The sequence below is a fragment of the Sturnus vulgaris genome, chromosome 4 (genome assembly GCF_052056855.1).
Source record: "Sturnus vulgaris isolate bStuVul1 chromosome 4, bStuVul1.hap1, whole genome shotgun sequence".
In the NCBI taxonomy this organism is placed as follows: domain Eukaryota; kingdom Metazoa; phylum Chordata; class Aves; order Passeriformes; family Sturnidae; genus Sturnus; species Sturnus vulgaris.
In genome coordinates, this window is record NC_142246.1 from 16,817,674 (window position 1) to 16,837,551 (window position 19,878).

General features: G+C 37.2%; 1 protein-coding gene across 6 annotated transcripts in view; it reads right to left on the reverse strand.

The window, feature by feature from the left end:
- Window positions 1–19,878, reverse strand: part of KCNIP4 (potassium voltage-gated channel interacting protein 4) — a 393,854-nt gene that overhangs the window by 289,386 nt on the left and 84,590 nt on the right. Inside the window, exon 1 of one of the 6 annotated variants that reach the window (XM_088163218.1) lies at window positions 1,018–1,453. The exons of the other annotated variants lie outside the window; for them this stretch is intronic. Within the exon in view, the coding sequence (XP_088019344.1) occupies window positions 1,018–1,105 (88 nt within the window). The 5' untranslated portion in view covers window positions 1,106–1,453. Of the gene's footprint in view, window positions 1–1,017; window positions 1,454–19,878 lie in introns of those variants that run through there. 6 annotated transcript variants of the gene reach the window in all.

Genomic DNA, 19,878 nt, shown 5'->3' on the forward strand with positions numbered 1-19,878 from the left:
AAAATCTGATTAATTGCATGCATCAATTCTTCCAATTATTACTTAACAGTCAACTTTGCTCTCAAATCGTTTCATCAGTGTCAAAACAAAAAATATAAATAACCAAAAACACTACCACCAAACAAACAAAAATAACCTGCTGAAACTTTCAGATGACTTTAAATAAATGGCTTTTAATTCTCAACAATCGTGTTAGCATAATAGGATATTATCTGCTGATGCTGGACTTGCAGCTCTGCAAGGGAAAAAAAAAGTAACTGAAGTCTAGAAAGAAGCACAATTACATTTTATAAGTACAGAATGCCATCATGTAAGTTATCATATTTGTCAGCTGTTGAGAACAGCCATAGAAAATGCTGAATTGTGAGAAAAATGTATTTTCCAAAGTGACAAGAAAACTACAGCATCTGCTCAGTCTATCTTAGAAACCTTCCCTGGTACTGCACATTTTGTCCAAGGTTACAGAATAAAAATTACCTAAGGAAAGCTGACAACCACTATGTTTCAGATTCCTTAAGGGCAAAGCACAAGTGTTATTTAAAATTTCCTACAAGATACTATAACATCCCATTGACAGTTTGCACCTGATTTACATCCTTAGATAAGCAAAACCAAGTCTCCAAGAAAAAGAATGTAGTGTGCTTGTCAAAGAATATCAGTCCAAGAAACAGTGAAAATAAAAAAACATAAGATTCATCCCTTACGACCAATGTGTCTTCTCTGCAGTACCTTTAACACATACAGGTGGACAGGTGGAAGCATGTACACTCACATCCCAATTTGGGTTCGTGTGTGTAAAGGCTTAGAGAACGTCAGACTGTCTAACACTGTCACATCAGACTATGCTCTGTTTTCATTATGCTCAGCCACAAAGTACTTCACAGATCTTCTTTTATTATTATTATTTATAAGATGAAAGGAATGATAATACAAAACAATGACAGCCCTGTATTATCCTTAGGCAATTCTCTTGTTATCATGCTGAACAGCTCGACTACAGAGAAAAACAGTCATTACCTGTGTGAAGAGAACCTGTGATTAGCCTGAGAAGATACTGGGCAAATTTCATTATTTCCCGCTTACACCGCTTCCTACAGCCACTCATCTTAGGCAATGGGGTATTCCTCTGAGGAGAGCCTGAAGACTTTGCCAATAAAGGGAACAGTTTCTGCCAGCAAACTTCTGGGGCAGTTCAGAGCCTCGCACGGCCTCGCCGCCTCCTCACGGCCGAGCAAAGTCCCGCCGATCCCGCTCGGGTGGCCGCGCCAGGGAGCCCGCGGCGGCCGGCGGTGCGGGGCGGTGCGGGGCGGTGCGGGGCGCTGCCACGGCACAGCGCGGTGCGGCACGGCTCGGCTGGGCAGGACACGGCACGGCACGGCTCGGCTGAGCAGAACACGGCACAGCCCGGTGCGGCTCGGCACGGCTCGGCACAGCGCGGTGCGGTGCAGGCACTGGCGCGGTCCCCGGCGCCCCGGCGCGGCCGGACCCGCGGCAGGCGCTGGCCGCGGGCGGCTCCGCGGGCGCGCAGCCCGGCGGGCGGGGCGGTGCCGGGGCCGGGGCCCGCCCCACGCAGGCAGCCCAGCACCGCCCCCGAGAGCCGCTCCGCTCGGCGCTCCTCCCGCTCCAGGTGGGAGCCGGCCGGGGCACGGCACCGCTTCGTTCCCGTGGGGCTGGTTCCGAGCCCCGCCGGGGCTGAGGGGATGTTCCTGCCCTGCCTGAGCTGCGGGAGTGTAATCGAGCTGTGAGCAGGCGGGGCTCCCCTCCACCTGCACTCTGCATGTCGGCCTTGGGCCCTGCTCCTGCTTGAAGGTCATGGGAGCGCCATGCGGGGCACTGCACACCTGTAGGGCAGGAAGGAGGAAGCAGAAACCCCGCTGGTACCTCTGCGCGGGGAGCTGCCCCTGCTTTCCAGCCCCCCGACCTGCGGCAGATGGGAAATAGGCTCTGGCACAGTTAGCTGTGTGCGGTTAGAATGTCTCCAAAAAGTCTCGTTAGGAAGCTACCTGTACTTCTTACTGTTCCCTTACAAATTCATTGTTTTCCAACTTGCTGAGAAGTGTTTCTTATTAATAAAAATGATCTGCTGTAGTCTACCATGACCACAGAAGCCAAAGAATATGTTTTCATTTCCCTTGGAGTATTTCCCTCGTAGAGAACAGCTCTATTGCATTAGAGGGTGATGCAATATGTAATGCCTAATACATTTAAAAAGGAAAAAAAAGAAAGAAGAAAAGGCAACCCATTAAGGAAAAGCTTGACGAAAGAAAATCATCGACTGATCTAATTTTATGGCAGCACTGACCACAAAACATTTTGGTGAATGCCTTTAAAAAATTACAATAAACACAAACGCGCATCTTCAAGCTATTGTGTATATTATGCAGCGAGCAGAGATAAATACATTATAGACACAATATATCAAAGCAGTATCAAAGTTGCAGTTAGATGACACAGTTTCTGTGTCTGCTATCTGAAGCACAAGCGTGCTGGTTTATGCTTCCAGTGAAGCTGCACAGATAATGGAAAGAACCAAAATGAAATAGCTCACAGAAGCCCCCAGGTTACTCGAACACAGGGATTATTCTGCGAAGGATATGGGCAAATTCCAGTATTTCATGTTTGCACTACTTCCTACAAAGCAGGAACTAATTTCTTGGAAAAGTTTCTTCTGAAAAGACGCAATACTGTTTGACCAAAGAAAATCCCCCTAAAAAGACCCCACAAACCCAAAATAACCTCCCACAAAAACCTACAAACCAACAAACCAAACAACAAACAAAACGCCCCAACCCAATACCCCCTCAACAAAACCCATCACATTCTGAGGTATTGGAGATGCCAGAGTACCTTACACATTTCTGAACTCCTCTGGTCTCTGAAAGGAAAACTCCTAAAATAGCTGGTAGAGGTGAAGAGATACTGAAACCAGAAACCTGTATCTCTTCCTTAGAAGAGGACTGAAGAGGCCAATGCAAATGGTTCTGAGCTGGAGTCCTGGACCTTTTTTATCCTTTGACGTCTCCAATTGCTTTATAGAATTTTCACTAGCAGTATTACTTCAAAATAAGGAACTGAAAATAACTTAAGCCTAAACAATTGAAATACTGGTTTTCTAAAGCCATAAGCATTAATCACCAACACCGTGTTGCTCTTTCTCCACCCAAAAAACCTCTCAAATAAAGCTGGACCAGTTCTGACAGTTTCCTAAGCCTTTACATTTCAATACAGCAATAACAGTAATTGCTACCTAAGGAAGATTTCATGAAAAGTTTTTTACTAGTCTCACCAAGGTATTTTTTAACAATCATTGCAGTATTTTGATAGCACTGGATCTAAATCTATCTCCCAATATTTCTCTGGTCAGCAGAAAAGACTGACTAAGTCTAAAGTTGTTTGTTTCTTTTTCCCCAAATCAAGGGAGCAGATCAGAGAAAAGGGGGTAGGAAAGTTAGAACAGAAAACTGTAATAAAACCAGCATGGTACTTATGAAAAACATAGTAAAATAATATGAAGGACAGTTGGACAATATCAACTTCTGTATATTGGTAATATACCTTTTTTTCTTTTTTTACTTGACAGAACACACTAAGATCCTCAGTCAGAGCCAGTCTCTTCACACTGAGGTATAAAAATACTTTTTATATCTACAAACTAGGTCCATCCCTAATAATTCATAATCCATAGAACTGAACTAGAACCCACTGAAAAAAAGATCCTCTTAATCACCAAGTCCAGTTCGTGGACTCCTAGAATAACATAAAATACAAAATTACTTTGTTTTGAAGTGCTTGGCAAGAATAAAATTGCTAGGGAGGAAACATATGCAGTTTTTGTAAAAGACTGTCAACAGCTGCAGTCAAGTTTAAAAGCAAAATGGAAACATTTCCTTGAATGTAAAAAGCATATTATAGCACAGTCAGGACAAATTAATTGATAATAACAAAATATTTTTTCCTATCAGGATTTCTACAAAGCTGCAAGACAAATCTTTGTCGCCATGGCAAGAAAGCAGTGTAAAACCAAAAATATATGAAACTTAATTCTATTCAGCCCAAAGATTAAATTCCATATTCATTTTTATAATTTCAATTAGGGTTCTCAGCATCACTGGTCTATGCCCCAGGCCAACCTGTTGTCAACTGAAGTGCAACCTAACCATCCTTAGAGGAGGGAACACACTGATACAGCTTTAGTCTAACACTAAAGAAAAAAACCTACACCAATATTGTAGTTCAGAGCTGGTCATTATTGGCATGTATGTATCCGTATTTCTTTACTTGTTCCTGTGTAGGAATAATATTTCACTATTTAAAAAACCAAACAAAACCAAAAGAGAAATACATTAACACCAACATGAAAAAAACCACTTTAAAATAAGCAAAGAAAACCAATTATTTTTAGATTGCTTAGGTTGTTGAGACAATGTGGATGACTCTTCTTTAAAAAAAGAAAAAAAATATAAACCCCAAAATCATTTAATGTCTCAGAACTGACCACTGCAATAGACTGGCATAAAATAGTGAATAATGCTGAATTAGCTAGCATTATAGTTATGTTTTGAGAGAGAAAAAGTTACTAAATACAGATTTTATTTAATAAAAGAAACATAGAAAAAATATCTCTTAAAACATTCAAGAAGAAATTAAATATGGCTGTTGTCATATTAAGTAACAATGGAGAAGACTCAAATGCCAAAAAGCACACATAATAGTTTAGGGAGATGAAAAAAAAGCCATCACAAATATTTGATGAGAAGAAACCCATAGAATAAGGATGACAGTGCATACCAAATATAAATTTTCTAGTCTGGGAAAAAAAAACTCCAGCAGAAGCTGAAGTGACATATACAGAGCACAAGTTGATTGGCTTCTTGCAGGCAATTTGCTTTGTAAACCTCTTTCATTTGCACACAATCCTCTGACTTCAACAAAACAAAATTTCCTCCTGAACTTGCCCTTGCTATTGACTTAAAGCAAATAGAAATCTTACAACAAAAATCAACTCAATTAAATGCTTCAACCTCATGAGAAAGGGTTATTCACAGGAAGTTATCCAGGAGCACAGAAAACCTGTACAGAGTTTCCTCGATATTGACTCCAGAGGCTTGTAAGAGCTTTTTTTTTCTTAATGTAAATACTGAATTCAATAACTGATTTTTTTTTTTAATCAAAGGATTTTTAACCTTTTTATTTCAAACAACAGTGATATTTACAACCTAAGCCCATGGCAAGCAATAACAGATGGGCAGAAATAAACAGATGGGTGAGCACAAGGTAACAGCAAGATGTTTACAATAGAGCATAATAAACAGCTGCCACAAGTAGATGACCATCTCCAGATCTCTTTTCAGTTGCTCCTTGCCTGTCATAAAATTAAGGATCCTCTTAAATCACAGTCCCTACTGTATTTATTTTAATAGCTCTTCTGTGGACTTATACTTCTTGACTTGGCAGTATTGTGCACTGAGGTGTCCCGAGTTCACCATCATTATTCAAGTGGATGCAGCAGGATGAGAGTAATTCATCATAGAAGTTACTGGAAACCGCAAAAGTAATTCCAAATTATTCATCATGTCCATGAAAATATCAGCTACCACTTTTAGCCACAGCCACTGAATAGCAACAAAAATTCTCTTGCACGTCATTTGCCCAAATTTAGTCTTAGATATTAACACAGACCCGAGACAGTTATATGATAGAAGATGAGCTGGGGAGGCAGAGATGCAGGCATATGTTCCCTTCCTAACTGATTAGCAGTAACATACTAGCTAAATTTACTTAAATTGGTCATTGTTCTTTTGTTGTCTGTCCTGAATGTTATAGTGACAACAAGGAATATGAAATGATTTCTTGCTCCGTGTATTCCATGGATATTAAAATGGGTGTGTACATGGGATGTGGGCATGATCTCATTCTGTCTTGTAGGAGCAATAACGTCCACAGAGCCCAGGACAGAGAGTGAGGGGACAGCCAATGTCCCCGGTTATGAATACAGACTTATTTACCTTCTTTAATTTTTTTTTTTTTTTTTTTTACTCCTCATAGCAGACTTAAAACAATCCTATTAGTCCAACTGTTACTTATCCAAACTGTATGCAATGTTTTTAAATGTGGAACACAAAATAGTAAGAAATCTTTATCCTGGCCTATGCTACTAAAAATTAAGTCTTCCTGCTTTTTTCTATAGTCTTTAATTTCTCCTGAAAGCTTGCTAAGAATAATATCTTCAAACAGCTCTGTTGCAGTGTTTAAAATAGGACTACAGACAAATGACTGCTACCTCACACTGTTTGCATAATATCAACAAATTATACATGTGCTCTATTCTGATAGCTAATATCTGTGTAAAATAAATTACTTTCATTGCTCTTACAGTCCCAGACTCTATAGGTTCAAACTGAATTTTCTAATACATTTATGTAAACTAATAAAGCATGTTGGCTTAGCCCACCAGAATCTTTCAACAGTGTAACAGAAATACTTAAAACATTTATCTCTATTATTCCTACCTTCCCTGAGCTAGCTGCTCTCAGAATGCCTTTTTTTACCTGCTCAGTGTCCTTGAAGCTTACCCCAAGGATTCATTTTCACACAACACTCTAAGATGATACTGCAGACATTCAACCAGGAGCTACAGCTGCCTCAACCTCCCCCATGGTCCACACTTGCCTAATTAAATATTCATCACTCCCAAATGCTGCAGTGTCAAACATGAGCAACTTCCCAGCCTGACCTCCTACAGCCAGCCCGTGGTTTATGCTGGAGAATAAACAAGACTGGGACTTAACTGCTGAAACATAAAATGGCATAATGCAGTTTTCATGTTGCACTTTAACTTCTGTGCATGCACTGTAAAATTGTCATTGCAGAAGCCAGAGTACTAACTTTTAATGTTGAATATATATTAAATACCTGTATGCAAAGTTGCATGGGTGGTGTTATCAATAAACATTATGCAGACAACTAAAATATTAGCTTCCTTATAATACAGATCTTGTTTTATATGTAAAACTTTCAACTTAAAAATATATTATTGCTGAATATTCACAAATAAAAAAATGATCGAGGCATACTAATGTCAAGTACATGAGTTGGTTTGTTTTTGTTTTGGTGGCTTTGGACTCTTATCTTAGTTCCATTTACAAGAAATTTGGGGGTTGCCTCCAAGAGAAAATACAGAAGTTCTTATAACTCATTTAATTGTATCAGACTCTGCACATATTTATATCTATACTTAATGGAAGAGAAGTCTGAACAGAAAAAAAACCGAAGGAATCATCTTTCCTGTTACAGAAACCATAGCTGCAATAGTCTATAAGTTCCATAAATCGTTGAGATTTGATATAACTAAAACATATCCATATCATGTCCATACAAAATAAAAATAGTGCAAAGGTTGTTTGACTCCAGATCCTACATTAACCTGTTAAATAGAAAAGTATCAGAAATTGGCTGTAAACCAGAGAATACTGGGTATGCAGCATTCTTAAGACAATAGCATAGGCATTGCACCAAATCAACCAGGAGGATTCTGTGAGTATAATAAGTAACACAGCTTAGGCCAGTAAGTAAATTTATTCTGAAGAAGTTTGATTTCACTACATATATGTACTGACACCTATGTATGTATATATACTTACCTGAAATACACATATATATATAAATATATAATACAGTTTAAAAAAGGTTGACTTCATAGCTTCAATAATTATCTGTTGCACCTTATTACAACTTATATGCCCCTAGGTTTTCCCATAAATGGTCAAAACTTAGATATCATCTTCAAAGTCAAGGGCTTCCCAATAGTTTCCAGGAATTTTCTTTCCCCTTTTATGCTAGTTATGGCTTGATGCTCTAATTAAAAGTTTACCTAAAATAAATATTTAGATATTTATTTAGATATTTATCTAAAATTTATCTTCCTATTTTCAATCTAAAATGTAAGATTGAAAAGAGCATATCCTTAAATTTTCACATTCTTAATCTGGCATGAATTGCAATGCATTTGACTGAATATACTGCAGCTACTACCTCAGGGAGGAGAAGGACAGAAGAGATACCACAGTCCAAACAATTCTTCAAAGCCTACATGTTGGTTGAAGCAATTTTGCAACAGCTCTCCTTCATCCAAAATTTGATTCTGTTAATTTTTAAATATGAATTACCAGTGTTGAGAGCAAGTTAAAGACCACACTGCTAGGTCTGTGGTCTGTCTTTTCCCTCCTCGCAGGGTCCTGCAGATATTGAGAAGAAAAACACTTTATGAGCATTCCTGTGGAATCCTTCATTAATGCCCTTTGGGTAACATGACCAGCTACCAGACTACTCCAGATTTTCCAGAACAGTTGTGATTGTAATAAGGACCCCCAGATCTTCTTCCCATATAATACAGCTGATGAGCTGTCACACAAAGTATATAAAATTTGACTCTGACATAGAGGAAAACCATTTTAAGAAATTGATCTGATCATATCTACAGTTTGATAACCCTGAGCTGAACCTTGCTCACAAGTAATAAGAAAGGTTTATAGGCACTCAAAACTCTACTACTCTAAACTAAAGAACAACTTTTTTACTCTGCACTCTTATTTTCACTACAGGCAAAAAAAATACATTCCAAAAATCATTTTATTATCATTTTCAGGCAACTGGAAATTCATCTAGGTGCTTCATGATACAGATTACGCCTGAAGAAGCTACTCACTGTGTGCTTCAGGCAGGATATGGTCATCAGAGACATGAATCAGAGGGTATCACACCCATTTAGCATTGCTGGACCCGTAAAGGAAATATCTGAGTCTGTGTTAGGGTCTTGAAGTGGTGTACTACATATAGTGGGTAGATTTTGAGGCCCTTATTCAATATCGTTTTAGTATTATTTGTTCCCCTACCTTCTAACACATATTTTTCTGCAACTGTGCAGCCATTTCTCTGACAAATATGGCCACGACTACTTGTGGCTTCAGGCGAACCTCCTTCATCTGCCCTTTCCATACCACCTTAAATCAGTCCCTAGGAACCAAAGATGAAAAGAGGCAGAGTCAATGTAAATCTTCAAGATTAAAAGCAGGGAAACAGAGCAACCAGGGAATTCGGTCTCACATGTGACCCAAAGGCATCAGTGAAAGACAATTTTTGGCTCCCAGGTGGGAACACTTAGTGGTAGGGCAGGTAGTTGGGACTATTACATGAGACCTCAGGAAACTTGAAATTGAGTATGAAATCATTGCAGTCTCCTAGTGACAACACTCTAAGATGTGATCAAATAAAGGCCTTAAGCATAAACACAAACCATTTTTCACCTCTGTAGCCTAAGGAAGTGATGTGATTATAAACTCAGCTACTATAAAGTTACAAGTCAGTGACAATGATAATAACATGTATATGGTCAAGGTAAGTAAAGAATAACTTCATTAATTGCCTGCAAATAAATATCTGACTCTGAAGCCTAGAACAAGTAGATAAGTAAAATGCTGGTAATGAGACTCCAAATTCTACAGATCAGTACAAAGGATAATAATTTTGATACACACATACATTATATGATCAACACTGATACTCAGGAATATAAAGACAGAGAAATACCCCTGCTCGTATCTCTCATTGTGAGGAGAAGAAATACTACTAGAAGAAAACAACATCTGTACACTTGAAGAACAATGGTAAACTTTAAACTTTATAGGGTCTTATACGGTGGGTATTAATATTATTTCTGTTTAAGCCCTGCAGAAATTTCCTAGTTCATATCAGCCGGTCTGTGCCTCAATATAGACCTTCAGTCACCAAACAGAAATCATGCTTTATATTACAGAAATTATGACATCAAACCTTTTCCCATCAGAACGGGACAGTTATCTCTACTGTAGGAAGTGTATTAAAAATGGAAGAGATAAGCTCTTCAGTGAAAGAAAGAAAGAAAAAAAACTATTAGAATTAGCTTATGTCTACAGAGTAAGACTGAGGGGAGCAGGAAAAACCCCACAAAAAACCCCCAACACTCGCTATTTCCAATACAAAGCAAACTTGTCAGGTATAAGCATCTTAATTGCAAAGATGCCCTTAGCAATTTTGTTCAAGTATTTATAGTATGTCATTCAGTTTTCATTCCTTTCTATAAGGTAACTTCACTCTAAACCTAAGTTCTTTTTGATTTAGTAATCACGTTTTATCCCACATTATTTTACCTTATTATTATCTAGAATCCTTCATATGTGATGTCTTCAGAGATAACTTGGATAGATCACATTTTAGTACCTTACATCTTTGGTTTTCTACCAATGAAAGGAAAAAAGAAAGAAAGAAAATAAAAATATGAAAATACATGGGTAATAGATGTTTTAACATGTTGATATTTTCTTGAAGGCAAAACATTAATCTGAAACCAACCATAGGATTTCCTCACTATTTTAGTAGATATTGCTTTGGCTTCTTTGGAACATTCCATCTTCTGAGAAAAAAAACCACCAGGGGGAAAAAGCCATGAGTGGTTTGTGTAACTGCTTTGCAAGTGAGCTATAAAAGCAGAATACTGTCAATACAAGGACATCTTATTTCAAAACATCCCACAGTCTCAGGGAAGATTACAATACTATCTAGAGGAGGAAGATATGCTAGCCAAATTTTTCCTGAATGTCTCTAGTCATTAAGTTGTCACACTGTGGTATCTCATATCCATATGAGCTGTTGCTATTACTGCAATTAGAGTATTTTTTTTGAATTCTATTTACACTATTAATATTTTAAATAAGCTAAAAATAAACTCATGGCTTTGTAAACATATAGATCAGGTTAAGCATGTTCCCTCTCTTGTCCATAGCCAGATTTCATAAACTTCATAAAATTTTCTGTTGTTATGTGTCTGCAGTTTGCTTTCCTGCCTGTGACTTTTCATCAAAAGTTGGTCTCATGGTCATAATTTAGGAGCAATGCCAACTTCTGAACTTGCTCAGCAGTGTGAGAACGATTTCCCAGAACTGCATCCATTGTGAACTGGCAGTTCACACAGGTCACCAAAATGCACATACTTGCCCACAGACAAGAAGTAAAGCAATTTTCACTTTAAATCATGCAAGACATTGCTATGACTGACGCAGTTAAGGTATGTGGATGGGGGAAAACAGTTTCTCTATCAGTCCTCAGTTCTTACAGGTAAACTATTGGGCTGGGCCCTTCCTCTGCCTCATCCTGAACCTCCTGTCCAATTTTGTTGTTTTTTTTTCCCAGAATGTGAACTTTTTGAACCACTTCCATCTGCTGCAACACAGAACTAGTTTACTTCTGTGGATATGTCCAGACTTCATTTATTTTCCAAGGAGGAGTTAAAAAACCTATCTTGCTCAGGTCCTTTACTAGATAATCTAGTGCATAGTTATTACCATCTGATATCAAAAATAAAACTTGAAAAAATCTGGTCTGCCAGGAGCAATTGCTTTTCCTTTTCCAGCAGTGCTTTATTTGAAAAAGGTGATCAAATTTTAATGATCTTCTTTTGTTAGCTTAAACCAAGTGCAAAAATTCCTCCTGCCACTTCCTTGGGTTTGAAGAGTATCATTTTAAATAGCACAAAAATTTTGGTAGTGAAAATTCAGATACTGAGTTTTTAAAAATAAATTATAAAAATTGTACCAAAAGTGTTACTGAAAACAAAAGCATAAGCAATCAAATAATTAATGCCAAGACATTTTTCCAGCAAAAAATATAAGGACCCCTTAGAAAACATCATTGAACCTTTGGTGTTTTTCTATCAATTTTATTTTGTTCTATATACAAAACACTTGCTCTAATCTGCACTTAAGGCTGGGGAGGAAGGTCAAAGTCAAGCATGATTATGACTTCTTGTAAACATGTGCAGAATCTGAACTCTAATTCTAATTCAAACTCTGATTCTAACAACAAAGACTTCTAAGAAAACCCAAGATTGCAGGAATAATCCATATTGAAGAAAAAATGATTTTTAAAACAGCTGGGACTGTATGAGTGAGGCTGGTAAAAAAACAACCTTTAAGTAATTTGTCTAGAAATATACTTATCTAGCCCTGACTATCAGAAAGTGCATATCAAGATAATGCTTTAAATTTCAATTAAACTGCAGTGAGTGGATGTCCCCTGCAATAAGAAAAATAAAAAGAAAGAAAAAGACAACTTTTTGCTGAATCTCAGAGACAAAGCAAAAGTCACCTATAAAATTTTGGCTTTCCAATAATTTCTTGGCTCAGACTCCTTGGCAAGACAAATTTTATTGTCATTCTTGCAATCTGAATGGCTCACCAAACCTGAAAAACTGAAAGGCCTATTTCCTGCATTTATGCATGCAATAGACAGATTTTTCCTTCTATTTTGGGGTTTAAATAGCTTCCCATATTTTAAAATTGTAATAACAAGATGCATTAAAAGAATTGGCTTCCCCATCATTTTGAAGAGGAGACCAAAAATTATCCTCTGCTTTTTTCTTTTTGATAACTCAGTGGGGAAGTTTAATGGTAGAATTTAATGGCAGAGTGATATGTAAAAATGAATAATAATAAAAAATGTTGTTTTCATAGAGGTGTATAAACAAGTGGGTTATAGAATAAAAAACATCTGACAAGGTTTTGGGGGGTTTTGTGGTTTGGATTCTTTTTCTTCTTTACTTGTAGGAGAACACACAGTAATATTAGACTGTAGTGAAATCCTACTAACCAGGAAATATGATGTGTAAAGTTTCTAAATTTGAGGAAAATTGGCAGAGTTTCATAGCTACACTGAGAAGTGTCAATGAGAAAAGCATGGCTGGAACAACCCCTTAGCAGAGCTTCAGAAATGTCCCTTTTCTCTGGCAAAGGTTTAAATGCCATCACAACACAATTCCACTTCTGGTTGTAAACTATTAGTCTTTATTGCGCTATTTATTAGCTGTTAAAAAAAACATCAGCTCAAACTGAGCTTCTGAAGGTCTGAAGTCCTGTTTGTTTGCATTTGTAATCTTGACTCACAACCACAAACCACTGCTGGCATGGCCACTGGCTCTGAGTCACAGAATGATGTCTTGTTGATGTCTCATGCAGAAACTTCTGGGGAAATAAAACAAACAAAATCCCCAGCCTAAGAGCAACAACAACAAACTCCCTTCTGCTTATGCTCTAACTAGAGAGGATTATTTTCCCCAAGATCCCAACAATTATTAGACCATTAGCTTCACAACTATTTGTACATTCAAGTAGAAAATGAAGGAGTGAGATGCATAGATAGAAATCCTGGCATTTGAATCCAGAAAAGTTAAATTGGAAACACTGAGCTGAAAAGGACTTTTTGGGATATCCACTCTCATTTGTGACTAAGATGACTTGGACCTCTTAATCCAAACAATTTGTGTAGCTTGTTCAAACCAATGTGCTATTAATGCCATCCTTGCTGCTGAATTTAGGTAAAGCACGTCCTCCCTCTCCTTCTCCCAACCCTTCCCATCACTACTTCCAAGTTCAGCCCTAGAGCTCTAGTGAAAGGGACACAAGAGGACACCATCCTTCTCTACACTTCTTCCCATTCGGGTTTTGATTCTAAGTCCATGGCCAGAAGTGAAAACACCTAGATCTGCAGCAAACAGAAACAGTACTTCAGTGATGGTATAGGCCTGTACTTGCTATATGAGACAACTGCATCAACTTTCCTTCCCCCTCTCATCCTTGAAGAGGGTTCAACTTTGATAAAATTTCACATTAAGAGAACAAAAGACTCTATAAGAGAAGAGGAATTTCCCAGTGTTTCCCATTACGTGACAGTATGGTAACAAGCTACTGCAGCAGAGTACCATAATTGACAGTGTAGCAGGAGTGACTCCAGAATTACTTCCCAAGCATGTTATGTAAGTGATCATGCCAGCTTCAAAACAGCAGATTTGAAGTTCAGGGGAAAAAAATCATTTATTGAAATAGTATAAAACAGCTATGCAAAAAGTTTACTGTTTGTAAAAAAAAAAAAAAAAAAAAAAAAAAAAAAAAAAAAAAAAAAAGCAATAAGAGCTTTTAATTTACCTTTCCAGATATCAAAGCTGGAGGTGGGTAGAACCAAACAACAAAAAATTCAGCAGGAATTACAAACTGTGACCAATCGAGAAATGAAATTTCAAGTCTTAGGAAAGTGCTCATTTCAACCTAGACTAACTGTAGCATTTAAAATTGGGTGCACAGAAGACAAGAAGTGCATAAAACAAGAAAAGAAAGACAGGATTGCTTTGAAAGAAACACTTATCTCAGTTCTTATTGTGTTTTATCTTATTCAGTCCAGCCTGTGGAGAAGGAAGGACACTCATGATGTTCAATGCATTTCTACTTGAAATTAATTTTTCTAACCTGCAGTAAATAATATTTTATTTCAGAATGCAGGTTAACAAATCTTATATATTCAAAATATATTCTTGTATATTCAAAATTGAGGAGAATTTGAAAACTAAGCAAGAATGCTGATGTGTAATTACATGAATGTAATTTCTTTGTGAAATTACATTTCAGCCTGAGATAAAAGCAAGGAGTAGCCAGAAGATGGCAACTGGAGACACAATGGACACAGACTCCTAAGCCAAGTCTTAGAACACAATGTTAAATGAAACAGCTGATTGAAAGAGAAGATGAGACAAATATTCATTCAATAATTAGCTTAATATTGCAGGTCCAAAATTTTTTTCCCAGAGCATTCTAAGTTAGAATCCTATTGGAGATTTCTTTTCAATTAATGTATCATAATTCACAATTTATATTAGCTCAGCTAGATCATCTATTCCCTCAGGATCCTATTCCTACTGAGAACAACAGATGCCTTCAGTATTCAACCTTGTTCTTTCATGTTTGTGTCTCTCATAGTGCAAATATTCCCTCATTTTAGAGAAAGTATATAAAGCTGGAAAATGAAATTATGTCCCAAGAGACATTCTGAGTATTGAACTCAGAATAAAATATTAGAATAAAATATTTAACAGCTGAAGGGAAAATTCCAGTTTGGTAGAGCCACAGGGACTTGCTACCTGATCTTGATGTTACTGTTACCCAGAGCTGGTATATCATATGAAAAACCTGTAAGCTGATAACCTACCAAACTATCATTTTTTTGGTCATTGTAAGTAAAAGCCAGTATCAACAGGTTCTCAAGAAACATTTGACAATGTACTTCATTCTGATAAAACAATCCCCTGTACAATTTCCATACATTCTTACGTTCACATTGCATTTTCATTCATCATTCCATCTGAGTTTTACATTACTTTCTACCTCTGTAAGGTATCACAACAGAAATTTACTGTGAGTTACTGAAATTTACTGTCAATCTGATTCATCCTATCTACTCACCAGCTTTCCACTTATCACCAATTTATTCTCCTACTCCAGCACATTTTCAGCATTGCAGACTTCCCTCAGTTTCTCTAAATGCTCTCCAGCATGCTGAACCTTGACTTTCACTTCTCACCATTTTACTGTCTCTCCACAAGAAATACTCAAGAGTCTTTCCAGGACATTTTATTCACAGATAACATATATCCTGATGCATAAATTTGTTGGTAACTTGATAATCTACTTTGATCAATTTTATAAAACACTTAAGAATACACATAATTTGTAGAGTAAAACAATGCCATGTGATTAAGAACGTGAGCACAATTATTCCTACATGTACAATATCTGTGTGGACCCCTTCAGCATATGGATGGAGGAAGCAGAAGTGTATGTTTTCTGGATATAAGTTCCATTAGGACAGATAATGATCAAAACTCCTGTTCATGCACTGCTTAGAGATCTAAACCAAGACTGGAAAGGGAAGCTCACAGGGAAAGAGTTTCAGTTCCTCCAAACTCATCCAGGAATTTATTAAAACAAGGAAAAACAAAGTAACTTAAAACAAATATGACCTTCCACAAACCTTAATGTTCATCAGATCTCAAAGATCATTTCTTGAATCTGCATAGGTATTTATGCATTATCACTGCTCTCTGCAAGCTTCTTTCCTTCTGGAGAATTTTCTGATAGAAATATTACATTCAGGGGTAAAATTTTACCTCCATCCTTGCTTTGACATTTACAACATTTTAGAAATGCATGTCCAAGGATATTTTCATCTATTAAAGAATATTTATGAGTGCTGCTTCAAAGAAAACCACTGGAATGAGAATTCAAGGGAAAAAAAAAAACCAACGAAAATTTGCATTTGCAACTGTTTATACACTAACTCCTAGCAAGACAAAAAGTGACGCCTAAAATGTAAACCTAAAAACTTAGGTTAAAAAAGGTACTGGTGCACAAAGTATATTCTCTTATCCGTTCAGTGTTTCTGCTTCAATGTGTCATACAGAACTACACCTAGAGAACACATAAAGAGCTTAAGATGGTACTAAGTGATGATTTAAGTGGCAGGAAAGTAACTTACAAAGCAACCTAAACTGAAGACAACTGAAGGAGGGTGGCCAGCAGGTCAAAGGTGATTCTCCCCCTGTACTTTGCTCTTGTGAGACTTCACTTGGAGCACCACCTGCAGTTCTGGTGCCTCCACATAAGAAGGGCACAGAAATGTTGGAGCAAGTCCAGAGGAGGACCATGGAGCTGTTAAGAAGACTGGAGCACCTCCTCTGTGATGACAGGCTGTGAAGGTTTGGGCTGTTCAGCTTGGAGAAGGCTGTGTGGAGACCTCATAACAACTTTCCAGGGTCTGAATGGACCTGCAGGGAAGCCAGAGAGGGACTTTTCATCAGGATCTGTAGTGACAGGACAAGGAGTATTGGACACAAACTGAAAGAGGGGAAAGTTAGGTTTCCTGTGAGCCACTGGAAGAGACCGCCCAGGGAGATTGTGGATTCCCCAACCCTGGCATTTTTCAAAGCCAGGTTGGATAAGGCCTGGAGCAATCTGCTCTGGTGGGAGGTGTCCCTGCCCATGGTGGAGGGGGACTGGGACTAGATGATCTCTAAGGTCCATTCCAAACCCTTAGCTTCTGAGGTTCTATGATCTTGTGAAGCAAAGCTACTTTATTTCACACAAGCCTCAGAACTGACTGAGAAACTTTATAAATGTGGCCTTTGGATCCAAATTCCTCTGGATCACTAGAATACACCTCCAGAGTAAAACCGTCCTTTAAAAATGCTAAAGTCAATAAAGGGTTCATACTCTGGCAGTCAGGGCAGCATCTGAAATTTTGTTTCAGGGGATATACAATATATAAACTCCCAAAACTCAGAAACCAGATGGATCATCTGATGATAGTATCCAAAAATTCTACTTCATTCACTCCGATTCTTGTTACAAAAATCCCCATTATCATTAATACAGTGGCTCTGGGGCTTCAAGGTGTTTGTTTCACCTCTTTGTTTCAAACAAGAGAACAATAAGTACTAATGGGACAGGTTTAAGTTTTGAAGAACAGGGAGATTATTATTTAAAAATCAGAGCCCAATCTTGACATTATTAGCAATACCATACTGCACTTCATTTTTTCCCTCCAAAAATAATTGCACAAAAGATTCCTATTTTCCATGCAAGACTGCATTCATTAGAAGTTTGGGCAGGAAAATCAGACTCCTAAAAAACACCATCTGTTTGTATATGCACAAACCTGCTTCAAAAACACTCAGGAATTTCAGATGTTCAGCTTTTTGTTTAAAAACAGAAGGGAAACCCTACTGGATTGTACTCATGTATGTATTTATGTAAAGGTTTAAGAACTGCATAAAAAGCACTTATTTTTAAAGTTTTGATGAGAGGTTTTGTAGAGAGTAACAAGACAAATACATGAATTACTAAAACAGGAGTCACATTTATCTGACTATTCCTAGGAAAATTAGAAGCCAAAGGGGTCTCAAAGGAGCATTTTTGGCTTGCTTACTTAGCTTACACTTGAAAGATGGCAATATTTGTATCCTGAAACTCAGCAGCTTTCTGAACAGTTGGTGCACTGACATTTTAGTGCCAACCCCAAGAACACCATTTCCAGCAATGGCATTTCTAGGGAAATTGTTACAACTTCCCACATTCAGAGGCAGGGACAATCAGTCGTTTCCCAAGCAGAGAATAAACTTATTAACCAAAATGAAACTGAAAAAGTGGTTGATTAAAAAAGCTTTTGTCACAGACCTCTACTGAATGATAACTCAGAACAGTCTTTACCACAGCTCAGAAGTTAACAGTATTTTCAATCAAACAAGACTGTGACATTTTCAAATTAAAACAGCATCAAATACTGTGTCTTCTTAATTAAGACATCCTTTATTTATCAGCATCAAAACTACACTTCCCCCAAAGAAAGGTCAGTTCTCACTATCTTTATTTAGATTTGGATTTAAGAAATTGCTGAAGTGTCCTCAGTATTTAGAAAATGTATCGAGCCTCATTTTGATAAACTGCATTTTAAGTCTTGCAATCATAAATCTGTAATTTTTCCAACTGCTTTCATGCACTAGAAAGTCTTTGATTTCTCCTATCTAGCAAAATTATTTCCTTTGTAACAATCAGAAATCCACTAAATATTTTGCAAGTATAATGGCTCCTAATAAAAAAATGAAAAAAAAAAATACAGGATTCAGACACTGAAGAAAAAGACACTTGAGGAAATTAATATATTTAATACATTTATTTTATGGTATTTTTATTCAGGATGGAGTGGCTTACTCATATCAAAATCAATTTTCCAATATAGTCAGACTGATGCAGATAGTCCCATTAGTGCCAAGTACAATCAGGGTTTCACGCTGCTTATTACTGGGAGAGGTGAAATAGTTTATGTGGGTTAAAGAAGGCAAGAAGCTGAACAATTTCTGCTACTTTTAAGTAAAGATCTATCACCCTTATTCACTAAAGCTTCTGTGTATGTTCCAGGGCACAATGTATTTTTCAATCATAAAAATAGGGGGAGAATTAACCAGTCTGAAGAATTTATGCTCTGGAAGAGTCAAAACAGACAAACTGGACTTAAGAGAAGGCAAATAAACACATTAGACTGAGTAAATTGAGACATTTTGTGTGATCCTATGAGGTGTAAAATCCACACTGTAAGACCTTTGCTGTTGCAGCCAGCCAAGCAGCCAGTATTGCCAAATTATTTTCATGCCATTGCCTGTATCAGTTATTATGGTACTTGACCTATGAACTATTTTTAACAAACATTATGCTCTCTTTGGCATCACAAGACATTTTATAGAAAGCCAAATAAATCCAAGGTAGGAAACACTTACTGAAACCATAGAAGCACTCCTGTATTCTACAAAGCAGGAACTTCAGATAGCATCTCATATATTTATACACACATTTATTTATTTATTCATATCAGAGATTAATGAGTAATAAAAATAATGAGTTCTCAGGGTATCACTATTGTCTCAAGTTACAAAGAGAAAGGATTTCACATGAAAAGGTTTTTTTTAAGTATTTTTCAGCGAATTAGTTTTATAGCTCTAAAAATTTGTCCATATGAGACCTTAAAAGATTTTACTCAAATACAATTTTTCTTTTAGTAAGAAGAAAATCCCTCACAGTTCAAACAATAGGGATGACATATTGGAAGAACTGGCTCTTTGGGTTTTATCTGTACTTTAAATGTTTTTCCTTTTCTTTTGCAAGGCACATGTATGACTAGATTACTTTAAAGGTTAGATTTTGAATGCTGCTAGCTGTACCAGTCAGAGAGAAACAGGAAAAGTAACTTAATCAAAATTGTATTATCTATAATTTAGCATTTATTCTCCATTTTTATGTGTCTATATTACACAATATTTGCATTTCAAAGACCAAATCTCAAATTGCTAGATCATCAAAAATCCAAGTATTGGTAGAGGTGATTTGGTCTCACACGACCTTCAGTCCACATACACATGGCAATACAAGTGTAGCTGTCATGCAAATAATCTAGAATTAACTTCTCTTGTGGTAG